The sequence below is a fragment of the Aythya ferina genome (genome assembly GCF_964211825.1).
Source record: "Aythya ferina genome assembly, chromosome: 4".
Lineage (NCBI taxonomy): Eukaryota > Metazoa > Chordata > Aves > Anseriformes > Anatidae > Aythya > Aythya ferina.
In genome coordinates this window covers 69,993,144-70,015,069 of record NC_140300.1, presented here as the reverse complement: position 1 = coordinate 70,015,069, position 21,926 = coordinate 69,993,144, and the positions used below count along the sequence as shown (strand labels likewise).

The following is a 21,926-nucleotide window of genomic DNA, read 5'->3' as shown; positions in this document are numbered from 1 at the left end:
AGTTGGCCCTGAGAAGTGCCCAACAAATCTCCTGCATTGCACTATCCGACCTCTCCTGCGCTCTGCCGAACGGCTGGAGCCCGTGTTTCCTTCCGACCCCTTCTGGCTGAGGTCACTTCGTGTTTTAAATACAGTGAAAGAAGGCCTGCGTGGCAAGGCCCCATGTTTTCTGCTGCTTTTCACCTACTCTGTCCATCACTGGCACTCAGCAGCACCTTGCTGCTCTGCGGCACATCTCTGCTGCTCTGGCTCCCTGATTTTTGGCTCTTTCTACAATGGATTCTGCTCAATGAAATGGAGGGCTTGCCTAGGAACTGAAGATAGGAGTTCTCATTTTGCCCTTGAATTCTGGCACAGCAAAGAAGGAAGCAGTATCTTGGTGGGGTATTTTTCTAGTCGCATTCTTGAACCTCAGAGGCAGGAGTTGTCAGACAGCATCTATATGAGCCGAGGTCACCTTTTGTTCAGAATGCTTTGGGGAGAACTTTTGGGTGTACGTGGTTATGGGTTTGATAATTAAGTGAAGCTGTTTACTTACTATACTGTGGCATTTTCTTGCGGAGTGTTTTACTTTTCCTTGTTAAAAGGAATGGCTAGTTCTGATAACTTAGCTCTACAATTATAGGTTTTCCCCATTAAGGTGGTTTTCTTCTTTTATACGTATATAATATTCTTGGTAGCAATTACACATGCAAAATCAGCTGAACTACAGTCACTGTTACAGCGTATGATGTTTTTAAGGCAATGCATTTTGTGAGTTCATAAATTTGAGAGTAATTGTAAGTTTGAGCAGGCTATAGAATGATGAGAAGAAAGTTTTGTCTAAAGAAATCTGCCAGTTACTACCAGCCAACACTATCCTTACGTTATCATGCTGGTTTTCAGGACTCTTTCTTTTAGGCTTCATAACCTTTTAAAAGCTTTTCAGCTAGGGATGTGAAAGACGTGTTAGGATCCTCTTGGCCTTAAATGTACCCCGATCCCTTTTGTAGAAAATTAAACAAAACATGATTATTTTTCACTTAAAATTGCAGGTTCAAGAAATAGTTTTTAAAATCCCATTTTTTTTTTAACTTTCTGGTTTGAACACTGTTCTTGTTGAATATCTTTTGACATTTTGACAATTTTCAAAGTAACTTGTTTTCAAAAGAGTTTGACCTCTGAAAATATTTTTTAAATGGAAAATCAGAATATATTGATGAAAAATATGCTGGTTTAATATGTAGCAGAAAAAGGATCGCAACTCTAAAGATGCTAATAACTAGATTGTTCAGAAGTGATTAGTCTTGAGCTGTAAGTGATAAAAAATATTTTTGGCTTTGAGAGCAGATATGGCTTAGTTTGGCAAACTGAAGTATAAAAATGATGTTTCTTTTACTTAGAGTTCAGAGCGGTGATGTATTATTTACAAGTCTCTAACTATTTTTAATGTATTTTCTGTAGGAGCAACAGCTGCTGCTCGAAAGGAGGTTATAAGGAACAAGATAAGAGCAATAGGAAAAATGGCTAGAGTTTTCTCAGTGCTAAGGTAAGTTTATTTTTTGTTTGTTTTATTTTCTGTTAAAGGACAGCTTTTAATGATTACTTAGAGCTCTCTACTGTTCATCGAACAGCAAACTTAATATTTTAATCTACCACCCAACTGAGCTTTGCTGGAACCTTCTAAAGACTGTTTTATTTAGACAGTGCTGCTGTTTATTATGGCTCTGAAAAATCTTCCTCATCAATAAAGAAAATTGCAGTTACCCTTTTCTAAAGTCCTTTTCTTTCCAGGTGTGCAAGTTAACTCTTTTAGTCTCTGTTAAGCAAGAGTTAAATGAAGGGAAAGTGCATTTTCCACATAACATCTCATTAAAAAGGAAGCCAACTGAACCACTGTCACCTATAGTTATTGCTAGAGCCACAAGTAAAGATGATTAAATGTGAAAGCATTAGGGTCATTTAACTAAAAATCTGGGAAATCAGTGCAAACAACAGCAACTCATTACCTTCAGCTGCACTCCCCCAAACACATGAACATGAGTAACTAATTGCTAGCCAATGTTTAGAACTTTCCATTTGATGTCTCTGAGTAGAATAGAAAACATGCTGTACTGTGCTGAGGTCTAAATATAGAAAATACAGTTCTTCCTCCCTTTCAGCGGAGGGAATTTTTCCAGGAAATGGTATGTTGCTCTGCTGGAGTCAGTTTATGGCTTCTACAGTTGGTATAAAATCAAGGTTTGGGTTTTTGGGGGGGTTATTTTTTTAATATATTGGTATGATAGTTGTGATTGATATAAGAAAAGGGAATAAAAATAGTTACTTCAAGAATACGTTCTTGATTTCAGATGAAATTGTCTTGTTTTGAGACTCTCCTGCAGCATGCACCTGGGGCAGGTTTTCACTGGGGCTTCTCATGGACACAGCAGTTCACCTGTGCATTGCGGAGTGCAGCAGCACAGCTTTAAATTGCAAACTGAGATGGAGAGAGAACCTTATACCTAGGGTTCCAAAACTGTTACATGTGAACTATCAGTTCAGTGGTACCCATAAAAAACAAAAATAAATAATTTTTAAAAAGTTGGCATAATGCCTTTTCCCTAAACAAGACGGGGGAGCAGTCAAATGTTTCCACCTGTTCCTCTGTATTAAATCTGGCAGAGAGCCTGGAGCTGACATTGTCACCACCTTCATGAAACAGCACGATTATTTTTCTCTGGTGATAGTTGAGCAAACAAAGTTTGGGAAACCTGGCTTTCCCCATGCCCTTGAACTGTAGCTTTTGGATCCCCACTGTATTTTGTTCTGGATTGCATTTTGAAATATAGGATGAATTTAACAGAAACCTGGACTTAAATATGCACAGAAGGGCCTGGAATTTGATGATCAGCTGATTTTTTTTTTTTTGATAATTTGCCAATGATTCTCATCACCTATATGTCAAAGACTTTGAGAAGGAACCATGGGGCAGGAATCATTTCAAGCATGAAGCAGGAATACAGCGTAATTCTTGTTTGTGCCCTGCTTTAAGTGACATGCACGAGCCTCATAGCTCAGGGTTTTAGCACTATTTGAAGCTTGGAGCTCTCTTGAATTATTTCATGAAAATCAGTGTAATGTTTTGAGGTACTAATGGAAATCAGGCTTTATCTTTTCCTGAGAATCAGACAAATTTATCTCAGTGTTTCATGAGACTTTTTTTTTTTTTTTACCACTACTGCATGCATCCCAACATCTCCAGAAGGCCAGAATGGACTGTATCTGGTAGAGAAGCCAGTGGTTCACTCACTGAAGCTGCTGAGTCTTGGATACTTTTTTTTTTTTTTACATACTGATGGGCCTTAAAACTTTGCAGGATGGAGTGAAGACAAAGTATATTTGTTCTCCCTTAACTTTAACCAGCAAATATAGCACACCCTCACTGTGTATAATAGGCAGATAAATAGGTACATCAAATGGACAATTTTGTTGAGGTAGATGAGTGCCATTTCACCCCAGCCACCATTGGGTGTACCTCTTCTCTTGCCTGGTAAAGGTTGATTCTCCTCAGATTGATGCTAGGCTTCTACACAGATAAGATTACATGAGGTTAATCCTCCAAGTACTATTCCGACAGAATAGCCTGGATTATTTTTTCAGTCTTGCCAGCGCAGTCCACATTTAACACACGAGTGTTTGATAACGGTGTATAACCCTACAAAGACTGAGGTAACACTGTCATCTAAAACAACGTATTTCAGAAATCTTTGAGGTTCCTGTCTGTCATTGCTGTTCTGTGAAACCTGCTTGACTAATTGTTGAAAAGCTTTTCCAAATAATCTTCACCTGATCTGACCGGATTCAAAGGGATCTCTTCTCAGAGCCAGAGTGGCCACCTCCCTTGAGATATGTTTTAAGTGTAACCTGAATGTAAAGCTCATATCTGAGATCATTTCAGCCACTTCCATCTCAAAACTAGGCATCAAAAAACCACTATATTCAGTTTCAAAGGTTGTAGATGAGCTTTGCAAGGAAAAGCCATAAGAAAGCCGTAAGACTTAAGCTCAGTGGAAGACCTTGTGATTCTCTGTCATGGCCTCTCTGTAACTTTGTATTTTCCAGCCTAGCTTTTCTTTGGATGTATCTAGACAGGGGGGAGGTAAATAAAATACTTAATCAGTTCATTTTTATTTTAAAAAGTTAAATAAAGGAGGTGAAATACAAAATTAAGAACACTGAAGGTTAGCTAAAAGTCTTTAAAGTTTGTTGAGATCAAATCAGAGATTTGTTGGGGACGTGTATTTTAAAGATAATGAAAAATACAATGGATAAACATTTTCTTTGAAGGTGAAGCTAAAAGTGATCCTGCAGTTTAGTTCAAAAAACAGAAGAAATTGACTGAATTGAAAATGCAGATAGACATTTTCTTGTAGAGGCAGATAATCAAGAGCAAGCAAATCTTTTAATGTGTCATACTCTGTAGTGGCATTACAATACCCTGTTAGTTCAGGCAATATTGGGCTATTGCTGTAGTTCTAATTGCCTAGGCAGCTTGAAAACAGTCACAGTCTAATTTTGACTTTTACACTAGGAAAAGTATGTGTAGAAGAAGAAACATTTTCGGACTAAAAATGGAACTTGAAGAGTATATGTCATAGATAAACAAGAGTCGCTTAAAATACATGATTAATTCAGGCCATGTAGAGGTCTAAAGAAAATTGTATGTGCTAGAATTGTTGAGAGACAGTTTTGATAGACAAAACCACATTATCCTCGAGTGGATGCGGAACTAAATTCTGCCTTTGTGTTTGCTTCCTCCAGTTTAATGTCATTATATATTTCAAAGTAAAACACTTTATTCTTCTCTTAAAGAATTGGGGTCAGTTTTGCTGCTGAGAAAGTATGTCATCAGCATTACAGTGCTTGCAGAAGGCTGTACATAACTTTTTCTGGATAGAGCTGTTGTATTTCTCCTGACATATATTGAAAACTATGTATTTGGGGACCTGGAAAACATATTTAGATTTCCTAAAATATTTTCATTAATTCCTGTATCATTTTCAGCATAGAAAACTATAAGAGTACTAGCAAGGTTGAAAGTGCTCATTAATTTTAATGAGTTTCTAGCTCCTTTTTTTTGAAGTGGCTGATGATCAATAATAAATAATGCATCTTAGTGCTAGTGTAGACAAAAACAAAACAACAGCTTATTGTGTGATCCAAGAATCAACTACTGAGACAGATTTAAATATATTGTTGGCAGTAACTGCTCCTTTGGTCTCCTTCCTTTCAAGTTTGTGGTTTCAGCACCGTGTTCTAATGTGGGTATTTGCATATGCTGTTTGATAGATGCAGGTTATACTGATGCTATAGGGGGAGTCTGTGCATCGTGTGGTGCAAAGGTGAAGTACTTACATATATAAAGGAGAAATCCCAAATGTTGTGAGGGGAAACTGCATCAACGCTGGAACTGCACCAACAGCAGATTCTCTCTTTCCTGGTAAGGAGATAGGAGATTAAAAAAATTATTGCAGGACAGGTGTAGCATAAGGTGTAGCTAGAATGCTTTCTGTATTTTTTTGGGAAAAAAAAATAAATAACAATGATTTTGCTATATTTTTTCTTCTGCAGAGAAGAGAGTGAAAGTGTGCTGACGCTGAAAGGTCTGACTCCAACAGGAATGCTGCCCAGTGGTGTGCTCTCTGGAGGAAAACAAACACTGCAAAGCGGTAAGCATGTTTGCCTCTGTGTGTCATTATGTGTAAAAGAAACAATTGATTTTTAACTGGAGAACCCAAGGAAAATAACCACACTCTTCTCAGAAATAAATAAATAAAGGGCAGAATAAAACAGATGGCTTGCTGTACTGGAGCATTTGGAGCAGTTCACGTAAGGCCAGTTCTCAAGACTTATTACGTACCACTGATTTTCAAAGAAGGAGGGAAAAAAAGTCCCTGAGAATCAACTGTTCAGAATGGTAGATCAGCATCACATGTGAAGTGCACTCTTCCCACAGTTTATAGAGTCGTCTTTTATTTTTCTCAATAGCAGCTTTTGATACACTGAGTACAGAAGATTCAGCTTAGATAATGACACTCAAACTCTTATTTTATCTGATTTGTTCTTCCTCACAGAGAATCACCAATGAAAATAGTTCTAGAAGTAGATTTTATCTTCTAGCAATCCTAGGTGACAGCATGAGAACAATTTCACATTCTGATTTAAGCCAAAGTGAAGGGAGGCTCTTACAAACACTGTGTTTGCCTTGTACACAAACACAATACAGATTGTCAGTTCAGTTTTATACCAAGCGCTTTTTGTTACAGGAAATCTCTAAGTCTGCCTTTGATGAAATATTCCTTGTGGGATAAGGAGCTGCAAAGTATTTAATTTACTACTATAAGCTCTCCTTTTTTTCTGTACAGTATATAGCAGGCACGCAAGAATGTCTCTCACTTACTGAGGTTCTATTGGCAGTAGATGTTAGAAATAGAAATGTTTTATAATCTTAACACAGTCTCAGCCTCTGATTTTCTTGTTTCCTTCCTGGAGCATTCTTCCTCTGTATTTTTTTCCCCTTTACTGTCTCTTTTCTTACCTAGAAGATTCAGGTATTCTGTGGTAAACTTTCATTTCCCCTTTTTTCCTTCCCTTTTTTCTTTTTTGACGACTTGTGTGTTACAGACATAGTAACGTTCTGCTTTGAAAATGCTGCAATATGATTCCACAGGGTCGCGCTTGCTATCTAGGCTTTTCACTGTATAGTTGCTTTATGTTTGTCAGAAAATTTTGTCCAGGAAAACTGCTACTGTTGCCCTAGCAAAATATTAGGAACTGAAATGAATTGGAGAAAATTGCCTACACTTCTTGTTGACTAAAAGTAAAATCTCCTCATACTGCAGTATTGTAGCATAGTAAAACATTACTATAAAACAATGCTCCTGCATTGGTTAACACGTAGTAGTACCTCATTCACTAAATCTGAAATCTACATAGTTTCTGTTAAGCACCCGTTATTGTGTGTTTTAACAGAAAATATGAGTAGTATGTTCTGTGGAAGTAATACATCTTAGCTGTCTTTTCTTTTTTTTCCCCTAATGTGTCAGTGCTGGTTTGGATCTGGTTATTCATTTTAATTTCTCATCGTAGTTGTCATGTTTCCTTTTCTTTTATGCTTGTATTGGTTTAGTTCCTTGATTTTTGCCATCTCTCTCGCTCTATAGCTTGAGAGGCATAAGATTACCTTGGTGCATGTGGATTAGCTTCTCTAATTTCCCCATGCAGCAAGATAACGGTATGTATTTTTTAATATTGATCTCAATCCATTGGAGGACAAAAAAGCTTCTCCGTGGAGAAAAATAAGATAAGAGAAATTAAAAACAAACAAAAAAGCTTCTTGAGCTATTCTCTACACCAGCAAAGTTCTTGAAAAATCAAAATTTCTTTAAATATTTAACAATAGCAGTGCTGTATTAGATCACATTTGCTGGTTTGCTTCAGCATCTACATCTCTGACTACTGTAGAAACAAATTGAAACCAGAACTGATGGTTAGAATTCAAACGAAGGCCAAGTTTTTTAAGAACAATGAAGTTTTCTAAACAGTGGTAACATACGGTGTATTCGTAACACTGCAGCAATCTCCTGATTACAAAATTTTCTCTTTCCAACCAGGCTTTGCAATTCTGTGGGCCCAAGGGCTTTCAATATGGTATCTATGTCCACCAGTTGAAAACATTAAAAGAATTTTGTTTTCAAAGATCAGGTTGCCATAAAGGATGCTTACAGATGGAGCAGACTGAGTGAGATTGCAAGCAAAGAAGAAAGCTCTCTGAGCAAACTCTTTCCCATGTTGTGGGGAGGTTTCTTTTAGTCAGCAGAGAGAAAAAACTTTCTTAGAAGTTGCAGATGTGGTTCTTTTGCCCTGTACCAGCAGTGAATACTTTTCAAGCTGACTTTGTAAGTGGTATGAATTTTGTGTGATGGCTTTATGCCAGTTTTTGTTCTCTTTTGACAGAGCAAATCAAACCACTCTTATTTAAAACTGAGAGAATTATACAATAAACATTGCAGGTCAGATATACGATATGGAAAACGTTTTCATTTTGTAAGATTTTTTTTTTATGAGTCAAAAGAAAGCTATTCAAATATGCCTTTATGAACTTTGTGAATCTTTCTGCTTCAGAACAAACTGTAGCTTAATTCAATCTGCAATTTATTGTTTTTGTGTAGCATTTCTCTGTGTGTGTCTGTTTTGCCAAAATCCAGCACTTACAGTAACATTAGTGTGTTAGCTCCTTTGCTATTCACTGACTTGTTCTTAGAGTTAAAATCCTCTGCTCATTTTTCTCATTCGTTTTGCTACCCCTTTCTTCTCTTCAGCTACTGTTGAGGCTATTGAGGCTGATGAAGGTAAATTGGCCAGTCCCCTTTCTGTTGGTGCTACAACAGATAAGGGCTCTGCTGGGTGTATTCATTTTGCTGTAGCTTGTACAGATTGTGTGGGTGTTGGGCTAACAATTGTGGCTCGGTATTAACCAAAATGTAATTGCTTTAAAGGGGAAAATGTATTTTTTTTGTTGTTGTTGTTGTCTGTTTTTCTTTCTGAAAGTTACAATCATGTTGGAATCCTTCCTCTATGTTGAACCAAGCACTGAGTAATGCCACAGTAGGAGATCAGGGGACTTGGATCTCAAGGGACATAACTCGGCAGCAGCTCATAAATACTCTGTGACACATAGCTCCAAAGCTGTACGCTAAAGGCTGGCTCTGCCTCTAATCATTCTCAGCAATCTCTGGTCAAGGAAAACACACAGTTGTTTTTTTAAAATATTTTTGTTGTTTTTTTCTTTTTTTTCAGTTTGTTTTTTCTTTTACTTTTAGGTCACTAGTGAAAAATTTTTATTGGTCTTTTGTTAAAGTTCAGCATGTTTGTTTCTCTTTAAGTAAAACAACATGACACATTTGTCTGTAAGACGTCTGTTTCCTCTGGTAGTGGCAGTTTACACACTGGATATTTACATTAGAGCAACCATTAACACTAGCACCATTTTAGCTACAAACATAAAGAGAGTGGCTGCCTCAGAAGGTTTCTGAGTGTTTAGTATCAAAAGCTATGGTGCTTTATTGACAGACCTCTAAGTTAACCCCTAAGCAATTTTTAACTACACAGCTAAGACCTAAGTAATTACATATTGCAATACAGATGTACAATATTCATTCAGCATTATAAAGTTTTGGAAGAAGAATTTTCATAATTCCCCTTTAAAACAAAATTCTTCAGTTGTATTTTGTTCTTGCCCCTCTCAAATTTTCTGCGGGTATTTTTTTAGTTAATTTAAAAAAAATAAAATAAAATCTGATGATCGCTGTCCGTTGGTGAGATGTGCCCTTTTGGCCAGCTGAATTTGTTTTTGATTTTTGTAAAGCAGTGAATAAGATTCTAGAACAAATAAGTAAGAGAAAATACAACTGCTTTCTAAATAGCAGTGAGTAAGCTGCTATTTATGTTGGAATTATCTATTCCTATCGGCAATCTCTAATCTGCAGTGTGCATTCTTGTTGACAGTTTGGCTGTTTTCTGTGATTTTCTGTGACTATGTGTTGTGTTTAGTATACTCTCAATGTAAACTGCTAATACTCGTTGTCTGACCAGCAACTACAGCAGAGCACCTTCTTCAGTATTACAGATGATAATGTGTCTGCTTGAAATACAATTGGTTGAACGTGATCCTGTTCCAGCAATACGCACTCTTCAAGTTAATTCTTGATTTGCCATCCTCGCTAGTTAGGCACGCAACCATAGTCATAACGACTACTCTACACAGACGAAGCTAACGATGGAGAAAATGTTTCGTCCTTTTCTAATTGTCCCTCTGCAGTTTTGATTCAGGGCCTGATGACACCAGGTGCTCCATACCTGTAATTCCAACTGGGCTGTGCTACTTGCAAGCTCCAGAACACAGCAACTGTTTCAGCTTCAACACGGCCATCCATTAAACTGTTGCTTTAAGGGATTGGCCTGGGTGCTTGTTAGACATCTTCATTTTTGTGGTAGACGATAAAGAAAAAGTACTTGAAAAAACTTACCATAGGGCCTGTTCTGTTTTCACTGCTCCATCCCTGCTCACTTGACTAATCTCCATTATGTTGTTGTTGTTTTTTCTAAGTTAAAGTATGATACATGTTAAAACCATGCACTTCAAAGTTCCAATATAACATTTGTGAAACTGGCTACGGAACTAAATCCTGAGGCAAACAGGATCTATCCATTTTCACAGGAATGGTTGGCAAAAATCTCAGCATGAAAATGCTTTTCTCACTCCCCACAAAATGCAAGGAGTGGTAGATTGGTACCAGGGATGTTTGGAGGTCTGGGGGTTTTGGTTTTGTTTGCCTTTTTTTTTTTTTTTTGGTTAGCAGAAGTACAAGCTTGTACAGAATTGGGACTTCATATTGCAAGGAGATGAGGGGTACTTTAGGGAAGAGGGAAGAAGGTAAAAGGTGGGAAAGAATATTGAATAAAGAATATTGAATTTGATCTTTGAAACTCCCCTACCACTTTTCTACCCAGGGAGTTTGCAGTTTCCTGGTACTAACACACCATTTCTGCTATATGGCATGTTAAGATAGAGGCTTAACAAAAGTGCAACCAGCGTTCTGGAAGTACAGCACACGGATTTGGCGTTGATAAGAGAAAAGCACACAGAAGGCTATTACAAATTTGCTATGGAGCTGTGAGCTGCTGTTTGCCTACAGTGCTTTTTTCTCTCTTGCTTTAAATCTAAATATCTTAAACTCATCAATCAAAGAAAAATAAATAAATCACACTCTGTGAGTATGTTCCTGAGCCTGCGGCTGCCTTCTGAGGTCCATGCGGCCTCATCGGTGCTGCTGCTGAAAGGCCGTTCAAAAGTCCTCGGATCCAGTTGGAACTTTGGTCCTCTGTGAATTTATGCTCAAAGTTCAGTTGTACCAATATGCCAAAATAATGATATGATAGCCCTCATCTGCGTTGCACGGCATTACTGCTGTCCCACTCAAACTGCTTTTTAGAGTCCAGGGAGGTTGGGGAGTGACCGACCGGCAAGCGGTTGGCCCTCACTGAGACCCTAGGACGAGCTGTTATAGGGTCAGCCCGAATGCCCTATAGCTTTACCATGAAGACTGGCCACGTCACATCATCTCTGCTTGTAACTGGCCAGTGCTTCCAGAGTTTGTGTGGGCTCTGAAAACCAAAGGGGAGTTTTCCCTGAGTGAGGATGTCATGGAGAGGCCTAACGTTGTAGGCCATAGGCTCTAGGCCATGACAACCAAAACCACCTCACTGGGTCACTGCTTGCCCTGAGCGTTGTTCCGATTTACAGACCATAGCTTCACAGCAGCCTCTTAGTATTTTAAGCTGAGCCCTAGAGGACAGCGAAGTAGTGGGAGATGATTTTGTTTGTAAAAAAAGTAGTTGGGTTGCAAGAGACGGTGGCGGCTCGCCCCCAGCTCTTTCTGCATACGGTAAGGAGTCCGTCGTGTTGTCAGATCTTCTCATTGCCTTCTTCGCAAAGAAGGACGGTGCTAAGTTGGGGGAAAAACTGCCAAGAGTTCCACGTTGCTAATTGTACTTTTTAATAATCCTTTATTTAGCTATCAAAGGATTTTCACCCCAGCATAAGATCACTAGCTTCGAAGAGGCCAAAGGCTTAGATCGAATTAATGAGCGAATGCCTCCGCGCAGAGATGTGCCATCTGATGCCAACCTTAACTCCATCAACAAGGCAATCTCCACAGAGACTAATGGCACTGACAGCAACGGCAGTAATAGCAGCAATATTCAGTGACCACTTCCTGGGCGGGGGGTTGAGCTGCAGGGCGCGATGGGGTTGCTGCACATCAGCAGTTGGATGTTCTTGCCTCTGATAATAGCTTACTTGCTCTGGGGGCCAGGTGTTGGATTCAGTTTACAAAATCATCTACGAAGAGATCGTAAACTTTAATTTGGTGGGAGGGGGGTGGGGGATAGACACCTCCTTTGGATATGCCTTTAAAATGCTTGTAGAAAAATGAAAGCTAATGCTGGTATATATTGCAAAGTTAGGGGAATGAACATGTTTTCCTACTGCATTGGGAACTTCTAGATATGTTACTGAAAGGCCTTTTGTTATGTTACTGGACATGAAAACTTTGTTTAATTTCTTACTAACTATTGTACGTTTACAGTTGCAGCACTAAACATGGACAACATCAAAACATTTTTAACAAAATGTACAAACTAAATAAGGACTATTTATTGATAATGTTTTGCTACTCTTGTCAGACAATGGCTATGAAATAAATTAGGCAGTCTTAAAAAATATAGAAAAAAAAAAAGAAAAAAAAAAAAGAATGTTGGAAATTTGTTTAAAATGCCAAAAAAAGAGAGCGAGAAAGAGAGAGAGAGAGTGAGAGAGAGACAGTTTAATTTTGTACAGATTATGCTTACCTCAGGTTTCTTTAGTGTGCTTCAATGCCCTTCTTTAAATATAACACTTATCTTACTAATTTGGCAGCGATTATCCTTTTCTTTGTTTAAAAAAAAAAAACTGGAATAATGATAACATTTATCTTTTTTTTTTTGCTGTTTATATTTAGGGGGGTTTGGTTTGGGGGGTTTTCTTTTTTTTTTTTTTTTTTGGTAAATCAAGTCTTGGTTGTGGCTTGCTGAATTTAAATATTTATGAGTGGTGCATTTTTAAGTATAGTGAACAAGACACCATATTAAGTGCAGTGAAAAGCATCTATATTCTGTAAAAATCTGCCTATGCATGTTTTTTAAGAAAAAAAATGGCTGTATAGGCCTGTATGGGACTGTAATGCGCTTAGTGGTCTGACTTATACTGGAAATGTATGTATACTGGCGTACTTTATATTCTCTAAAAAAAAAAATGCTTAATGCCTTTGAAATTTTGTAATCGAAAAAAAAAGCTTTGAAAAATCTAAGGGGAGAGTATTCTTAAAGTTTTTAACATAAGCTTGTCAGTGCACATATAGATGGGTAGCATGTTTAGCAAACCTTGTGAAATTTAAATAAGTTTGTAGTTACATGTGAAATTCTAAATGCATGATAACTGTTAATGTCATAATGGTTTAGTCATTTTGTTATGTTCTGTCATGTGCCACAAAATGTGTAATTTTTTCACTTTTTTCCCTTTGTATATCAGTTACGGGTTTCGACTGGTTCATTCTAAAAAAAAGAAAAAGAAACAAAACAAAACAGTCCATTGATATTTTTTAACAATTGTATAAGTGCCCAAGTAATTCACTACAGCCTACAGCCTTGCCTTTGTAATTTGACTTCGAAATGTTGGCAATCAAAAGCATGCACTTGTAACAATGAAAGAAGCATTTTATATTACTACTCAATAAAAATGTGCATGAACGTAAGTGCTCTTCCCTTTCTTGCTGACTAAATCACAGAAGTGTGCGCACACGTTCGTGCGTTTGTTGCTCTCTTTTGCTTTTTGAACAAGTGGAGACCATCTGCGTAAAGGAAGAAGGACACGTTTCACAGTTCAAGGTCAGTTCTTTACTAAGAAAAATGCATTTATTACCTAGCTGCACTAAGCTACTGAATGCTGCTTCTGCAAATTCCCTGTATGTCTGATTTTTCCCCCAAGTTCTAGGTAAAAAGGGTTTTTTTCTCCGAAATGAGTAGAATGTATCCCACTAGTAGAGTGCACAAGAAATAGTATGCTTTCTGTGTGGTTTGCTCTCTCATCTACAGTGCCCTGTGATTGTAATTTGCTTTTCTATCCCCCCAGTGTTGTTGCAGACTGTTATTAGAAACAAATATTAGATGATTCATACCTGGAAATCTAAACTTACAGAGAAAGCTTGGAATTGGTAGCAGAAGGACTCATCTTAGGCTCTCACGGCAGAGAGAAAATTCCAGTTCAAATACAGGTTCCTCTTTTTCCATCATGACTTGTGAATTATGAAGATGTAATTACGGTATGTGACTAGCATCCCGCCCTGTGTGGAAACAAGGAAATGGTATGGACAGACCTCGCATATGTTCCTAGCCAGCTCTCTTCCTGTATTTGAAAAGGTGAATTAGTATCATTTGCAATCTTCCTTTAGGAAAGGAAAAAAAAAAAAAAAAAAAAAAAAACACGATGCTTTTCAGTATCAGATTTCAAATGTTGTCTTTTAGTCAGAGATGAATTGTCAAAGCTCTGTGTTTTTTTTTTCTCATTTTCTCCCTGACTGTGCTCAGCATCCTTCCACAGTCCATCATCCAGTGAAGAAGTGATGGAAAATGCCAAACGGTGTGACAACGTGGGTATTGCTTTAGTCTTCCTTTCAGGTAGCATTATTAAATGTTGGCTTGGTGCCTGTTTTCTTATGTGTTCTTCCCACTTTAGCCCTGTCTTGTTATTTTTGGCAAGATAGGAATGGTGGCAAAAATACAGTGAATTCATAATATCCATGGCTGCGAAGTTGGATTAATTTTATATTTAAAGTTTTATTTAGGCTTATATAGAAATGAAACACAAAGGGGAGACGTGCAGGGTCTAACTGTGCATCTGATCGGTGGAGCTGCTCATCTGATGAATGACAACGGTCTCTGGAAAAAGTAATGGTAAAACTCTGAGTGATTATTTTATTTGCCAAATCAGTCCCAGGGACGTGCTAGCTGAACAACTGTAGGTTACCTCGTGTGAATTTTTCTGTAGAGATGCCTGGGCTAGCACTCAGCAGCTAGTTTGTACAACATAGAACCGAGTTGTTTGTCGCTGCAAAATGTTGTCTGGATTCGTTTAACTCAGGCCCTGGCAGTTGCCTAACTCAATTTAACAGGAAGAAAGGAGTTTTTCCATCAGCAGCAGTGGTGTTGCTTAGACCTCTCAATCAGTGAGCTTAACCCAAGCTATCAAAGCTAAAAATCAGCCGTGGGTTTGCAGGTGCCTGCTGCAGTTGCTCAAGAGCTTAGGAGTAAGCAAGGTAGCGCAGGCTGAGTGCTGCATCAGGAAATGCACAAATTCTGTGTGGCCAATCAGGATATATGTATATTTATTTAACTTTTTCTGTCTTGGAAGAATAGCAAATGTCCTGAGTGTATGAAATAGCAGCTTCCCATGGGTCCAGGTAAGATGGCCCAGCTCTGCAGGACCGGGTCCCGCTGTCCTAACGTGGGGCTGGTTCTGGGTGAGCTCTGAGGAGTATTCCGCTCTATAATTTCATGTTCTCAAAGGATAAAACCATTTTTCAAAGGTCATCTCTTTCCAGGGCATCCCATTTCTTTCAGCTGTCCTTTTTCCTGCTACAGAAAGAGCTATAGATGAATTTGAAGAAAAAACGTGGTGCCACCGAAGGCTGAGTTTTGGATGGTCTCACTCAGTGAAATGCCACACACTGAAGCACATCTCCCTTTACAGGTTTCTTTGCATCATTGGTGCCTACATCAGGATTGACTGGATTATTATTTTTTTTTAACTTGTAGGTTTCCACTGTGGGATGTGGTGTATTGGATATGTGTATTATATTTTCTGCATGATGATAATTTTCCTTTTCAACAGCTACCAAGTGCGTAAGCTTTTAGTATATGTTCTTTGAAGGAGACAATCTTGATTATTGCCCAGGGTTTCCCCCAAATTGTGCTAGAGTTAACCCTGCTTAAGCTTCTATCATAACTGCCAGCTGTCACACACACACAGACTCTTTCAGTCTTTTCTTTTACTCTTTTTTTATACTTTTTTTATACTTTTTAAAATAATTTTAGTTCTTAGAAATCTGTCTCCCGTCTTTTTCAAGGTACTGTTGCTCAGATTAGTCAGATCCATGAATCTTCCCACTTGTTCACAAAGAGAGGGATGTGAGAATCGCATTAAAAAAATATATTAAAAAAAAAAAAATGCACCAAAGCAGCTGTTTTGAAAATAGTTTGCAGATCACTTTCTCAGTTACTTTTGGGAGGGTGTTTAATTCTTCTTAAAAAAAATAAAAATAAGTCCATTTTCAGTGTGCAAAAGGATGAAGTTCCCAGAACTTGAAAGGTTTAGAAAAAATGTGCCAGTTCGCATGTGTTCATATGTGTGTGTTCGCATGTGTATGAAAATACAGAGGACTGTGCTCATCCCCGTGGGGGACACAAAGGAGGAGGATTTGATGGAGCTAGAGATTGGGTTTTATTAGTCTTGCTGAGCTGACTTTGCAGTATCAAGCCCGCTAAGCATTTTAAAATATACGGTTTATGAGGCTTTGATTTATTTCTATTTTTTTTTAAATAACTTGGGGGCAGTTTCAGTTTTATACGGGACATGATGTTTTATCAAGCTGAAGGATTACTGCGTGCTCCGGGCAGCACTCTGCTCTGACACGAGCCTGCAAAGGGAGGAGGGGCTGGCTCGGCTCTGTCATCCTTGTCAAAAGCTTGATTTTTGGTAACAACTCAGCAAAGAACGTGCTGAAGGACTGGCTTTGCCGCCAGCGACAAGTCGACAAGCATGGTGGCAGAGGTGACAGCGTCTACACCTTTGTCACAGGCCATCACTAGCTGTGCTGGGGCTCACCGAGGCCTCGCCCTCCCGTTTGGGTGGAGTCCTGTGTGCCTGTTTTTGGAGGTCTGGGGTCTGTGTTCCCAGCTGGGCCGTTTTTAGGGCAGAAAAACTTGAGCGAGAGGTGGTCGTTTCAGACACAGTCAATGCAGACATCCGTCGTGCAACCAAGCAAACCCGTTTTTCTCATCATTTGGGTATTTTCTGGTCTCTTTTTGCTTTGTGTGAGCGGCTGAACATTGTGACTTGGAATAATTTCACAATTTTAGGTCAGAAGAGATGAGGTTGTCCAGCCCAACCCAACTGCTCACACTGCTCAGGGCCGTGTCTAACTGGGTTCTGGGCATCTCAGAGAAGGGAAACCCCACAACCTCTCAGGGAAACAAAACAACAAGAAGCTTTTTCTTGCATTTAATACCCTCTTGTCCTGTCGTGGGGTCCCACTGAGCAGAGCCTGCCTCCCCCTTCTTTACATCAGGCATTTATACACGTGGATGAGCCCACGCTGAGCCTCCTTTGCTCTAGACTGAGCAGTTCCATCTCTCCTCGTAAGTCAGAGGCTCCAGTCCCTTAATCACCTTCATGGTAAAGTTGAATTACCTGCCTGGTTTCCGTTGTGTACTATTAAATGCTGGTAATGTATGTTGGTGCCAGTAATTTAAGACAGGAGAAGACATCTCCAGCCGTGGAAGTCAGAAAGAGGAGAGCCATGTATCAGAAAATGGGGGAAGCAGAGGAACACTGCAGGAGCAGAGCAGGGATGTACTGAGGTACAGATTGAAGAAGGTAAGAGAAAATGAAGGCCTCACTGGCCTGAGAGAACAGTGGAAGAGCAGGAACAGCATTTAGTGACAAATCTGACAATAAATTGGATCGCAGATCATCCAGATAGGTATTAGTGCAAAGGGATCCACTTCACCATCTCAGTACAGTTCTGTCATGCATCGTGTCCCACCTACTGCTGGTCCTCAGGGCTTCAGGAGGAGCAGAAGTCTGGCCAATGCTTTACGGAGGCAAACAGTCCCTTCTTGGATTCAGCAGGCAAATGGACGAAGCCCCGAAGCATGTGATTTGTATACAGTCATTATTACAGTGCAGATTTGCGAGTATTATCAGGATATGAGATAAATGAGAGATCTTGTGCCTCCCTGGGGACGGAGAAGTAACCTTCCGAGGAGGTTGCCTGAGGAGAAGGTAATTTGTTTATCCGCCAGTTGGTGGTTTATTGCTTTCTGTGCGTATTTAATAAGCTGTGCGCTGGGACCGCATTTTTCTGAAATGAGAAGAAAGTGCAGTCTGAAGGGAGCATCGGGCTGACGCTCCAGCTGAGCTGAAATGTGGATGCAGAGCTCGGGGAGAAAACAGAAGAACGGCAACTTTACAAACCCTACCCAAATCCATCACATCACGCCGGCCGCGATGCTAGAAAGTACCACCAGAAGTTCTGTCTCTCTGGAAGGCTAATTCCTAGCAGGAGAACTGCTGGCCAGGCATTGGTTGGCAATATTTGGACGCCGTTAATCTCAGATTAGACAGCAGACAAAAGTCTTCAAACTGTAGTCACAGAATCAGTAAGAGGTGGCACTGCTTTGTGTTTGGGAAAATGAGCTGGCAGCCAAGCAAGCTGTGGATTGCCAGAAAAGTCTAAGAATACAGCGAAAATCAGCATGAGTCCAGCTAAGATTCTTTGCTGATCGTGGTCAAAAAGCAGCACAGAACTTTTCCAGACCCTTAAATAGGAAGAGCAAGGTATAAAGAAGAAGGGAAATGATGCAATAAGGGTAAGGGAAAGAATTAAAGTAAATGTATTGGCTGAGGGACCGTGGAAGAAGAGCCAAGAATGAGATTTAGGATATGGAAACAAGAACTACCAGAATCGAGGCACAGGCAAATTCAGCATTTAATGCTCTTTTTTTTTTTCCAGGAAAATGCAATAATTTCTCTCCTAAAGCTGCAACAGAAATACCACATATGCTTACTGGTCAAATGGCAGTGCTCTTTAACACTTCTCTGAGTGGGTGGTGTACTTTGAAAATATACTTGGAGAGCGCGTAAGTAGAGAAGTATATATAAATAAGGAGCAACTGCAGGCGCATTGGTCTCAGTGTAATCGTATGCAAAACTTTAAGGAAAAAACTTTGAGGGGAACTGCTGACCAAAATGACCAAAATGGCTGTTTGCTACGGTGCCATATGGGCATCAGAAGTAAGTTAGGGACGATGGGGATTGTCACAAGGACGTTACGGTGATGCCTCGCAGTAGCAATATGGTAGTGTGCAGCAGCCCTTCGTGTGACCTCGGAGGTGAGGAAAACAAAAAAACAAACAAAAAACAACTTGGTGAAATCCACAAAGACTGGTCCAAACGTTAGGAGCAACACAGGTGGCTGATCAGCTCCAGTTTGTTATTCCTGTTAACAATTTGTGCTCCTTCGGAACACGTGGTGGCTGGAAAACGCTGATATTTGCAGGAGAGGACGAGTTGCAGGAAAAGTAACAGCCAGTTTTCCCTTCCTTATCTCCCAGCAAACCCTTTTTTCTTGCCCATTTCCCTTCCACAGCTTTTTCTTCCCAGGAGTGATTCATGCGGGTGCTTTCATATGGAAATAGCTCTGCGAGGCTGGCCAAACAATGCGCCTCTTGAAAGCGCAGCTGGGCGCTGGCATGGCAGCGATTCCCCAAGTCCAGAAAGCTCCATCCAGAAATAACCTCCTCCGTGACTCACGGGTGCTGTGGGGAGGGCAGGGGGATTCCCGTCCCCAGAAAGCCCGGCCGCAGGGAGGGCTCGGCGGCGGCTGAAGCACTGCTGAGCTGTCAGAGCAAATTGGCATCTGTGGGGACCAATTTTTGGAGGAGATGGGTGGTGAGGGACGGGAGCTGAGGACAGTCTGAAGCAATCCTGCGTGCTGAACATGCCCTTTCTCCCCCCAAGACTGGAGAACACGTCCCAGTTGCCCTCAGGGCAGACTTTTCTGCTTCAGAAATGAGGATCCTTTCCCTGGGCAAGGGCATGGGTCCGCAAAATGCCTGCCAGGAGCTTTGGGCAAGAGCTTTCCCGAAGGGGGAATGATTTGTGTAATCACAGCTGTGATTCACGCAGCTTCCCGGCTCCCCTGCCTGCCTGCGGGGCTGCTGGCTGCCCAGTGATGCTTTTTCTCTTATCCCTCCTGGCTCAGGGGTGGCTCCTCCAAGGCTTGAGGGGGTTTGTCCTTGTGAAAGAGCTCCCCTGCGCTGGTCTTCCATGAGGAGTGAGAATATCTGCTGCTCGGTCCAACATTATTCCATCAAGGCACGGATATCCATTACGATACAGATACTCACGGAGCACTCAAGTGCTGTGCACCGCTGGGGATTCCTTGCTGGGTTTGTCTTTGGCATCGTCGTGCCTCTGCTGGGCAAAGATTTGGGCAAAACTATCCATGGAATTTATTTTTTTTTCCTTTTTTTCCTATGGGTTGTGCTTTTATTGTTGTTTTAGAACACAGTTAACCCGACTTAACCTTTGTACCTACAGTGTAGGAATCGCTCCCAGCTAAGGCTCCTCGCAGCTTAAGCAGGAGTGTGAATTTAGCGTCAGCACAAGGAGCTGCAAGGATGGATATATATATATATACACACACAAACGTACATAAAACACTGATGTTTTAGAGAGAGAATATGATATTTTTTTTAGCTCTTCAGATTGGATCTGCCTAAGCTGAAAAATTCTTGGGAACCAGACCACAGCCCAGCAAACAGAGCTTTTGGGCTGAAAAGCGTGTGTCTGTGTAATATTATTTTTCTTGCTGTTCCCCTGCAGTGGCCACGCAGGCGCTTCCTGCCTGTGTTCCACGTCATGCAGCTGGAGCAACGTGCTATAAATTACCCTGTGTACGTGGCCGTGCGCTACGGAGGAGCCCAAGCCAACAGGCAGGCCAGGAGCTTGCCTGTGTGGAGCGCGCTGCAGCTATTTCCAAAAATCCTGGACCTGCAGGAACCCAGCAGAGCTGCCTGCGCAGTGGCTGGGATTTACATCAAGCTTATGGGAGCATGTTTATTGCTGTGAAAACGCCCCTTTGCCAAAGCGTTATTGGAAGAAGGGAGCGATACAGCACGGAGCAGCAGGACAAAAGGATATCTGGGCCGTTTGAGAGCTGGTAGTGAGGTTTAGGTAATATTATTAACTGTGTAATGCCTTTTTAGTGAAGCTTGCAGAGGAAAACCTTTGTACCTAATGGAACAACTGTCATTGTTTCCTGGCTCAGGAATATTTCCAGTCTCCTGCAGTATCACATGTACTGGAGAGGTCTTGCGTATTGCATAGCTGCAAGGGCAGCGAAAGGCTAAGGTTGGGGGTGCCTAACAAACGAGGAATGGAAAGAAATAAGATTTTAACAGCAGAAAACATTTTTCCAAATCCCCGTTTCATTTTATTTTTTTTTTATTCTTTTATCACCAAGATTAATTAAGGATAAAAAATCCCTGAAATATGGATCATTTGGAAAGAGATCAGCTGGGAGCGAAGCTTTAGCGAAACTGTCAGAAGACTAAATCCATCATTTATCTCTGCGCCACAGCTGAGGTGCAGTGAAAAATACGTTCTGCTGAGTACTGAAAATTAAATCAAGTTATGCTCATGTGAGCACTTGTCTGTTGTTTGAACAAAACCCCTGGGTTTTGTAATTGGCTTGGATGCGGAGCCCTTCGGGATGGCTGCTACGGGGTGGACTTGCCTGGCTGTGCACTGCCTGCTGCTCTGCCAGCAGCTCCATCCTTCACGGCTGTCGGGTTCTCTGAATTCGGCCCCGCTCTCTTCCATCCGATTCGATGTCTCCTGCTGGTGCCCCAGCCTTCAAGGCCATCGGGAGGACCCTAATGATGAGCAGGGCCATTCGTGGCAGCGTGATGGGCTCTGGCCATCTACGTGGACCTGCCCATTAATGCTGGAAGTGCTGTGCACATGTAGACGAGCTAGGGTGGCCGGGCTTCATATCTGAAGGCCCCAAAGTCCTGCCCTCCTCCATCCCCAGCCAGGATGTGGCTTCAAGTGGAGCACGGTCACTTGGGGCTTCCCAGTTTTGTCAAGCTCAGTCACACTTTAAAGGGTTTTTAAAAACCCGGTAGTGCTAAAACTCTGCTCCCTCCACGCAACTGGTGCTGCTGAGTGAGCTGGGAAGCAAGGCAGCGTTTCCTTGTGAAGCGCTCGGGTCCCCTGCGCGCATCGCTATGTGTAAGAGAAACCTGTTTCCATGGCGACCTTGGGGCTTTCTAAATTCGGCGTGTGATGCCCCGAATCCCCTCGGTGTTAACTGTTGAGGTGCGTGTAGCGTCCCTTGAGCCATCGGGGGCCTGCTGACGGGGCGGAAAGCACCAGCACTGGTGTGTGAACTGACTGAACTGGGGTTAGCCACGGGCTGCTGGTTCCCACCACGCTGCAGGTGCTCCCCGGGATGGGGCAGGGA

General features: G+C 41.0%; 1 protein-coding gene across 2 annotated transcripts in view; it reads left to right on the top strand.

The window, feature by feature from the left end:
* PPP3CA (protein phosphatase 3 catalytic subunit alpha) overlaps positions 1-13,373 on the top strand; it is a 190,353-nt gene extending 176,980 nt beyond the window's left edge. Inside the window, exons 11-14 of one of the 2 annotated variants that reach the window (XM_084519424.1) lie at positions 1,444-1,528; positions 5,593-5,690; positions 8,343-8,372; positions 11,598-13,373. In XM_084519424.1, the coding sequence (XP_084375550.1) occupies positions 1,444-1,528; positions 5,593-5,690; positions 8,343-8,372; positions 11,598-11,791 (407 nt within the window). In that variant the 3' untranslated portion in view covers positions 11,792-13,373. The remainder of the gene's footprint in view (positions 1-1,443; positions 1,529-5,592; positions 5,691-8,342; positions 8,373-11,597) is intronic. The other variant, XM_084519423.1, reaches the window with a different exon arrangement.
* The last annotated feature ends 8,553 nt before the right edge of the window (positions 13,374-21,926 follow it).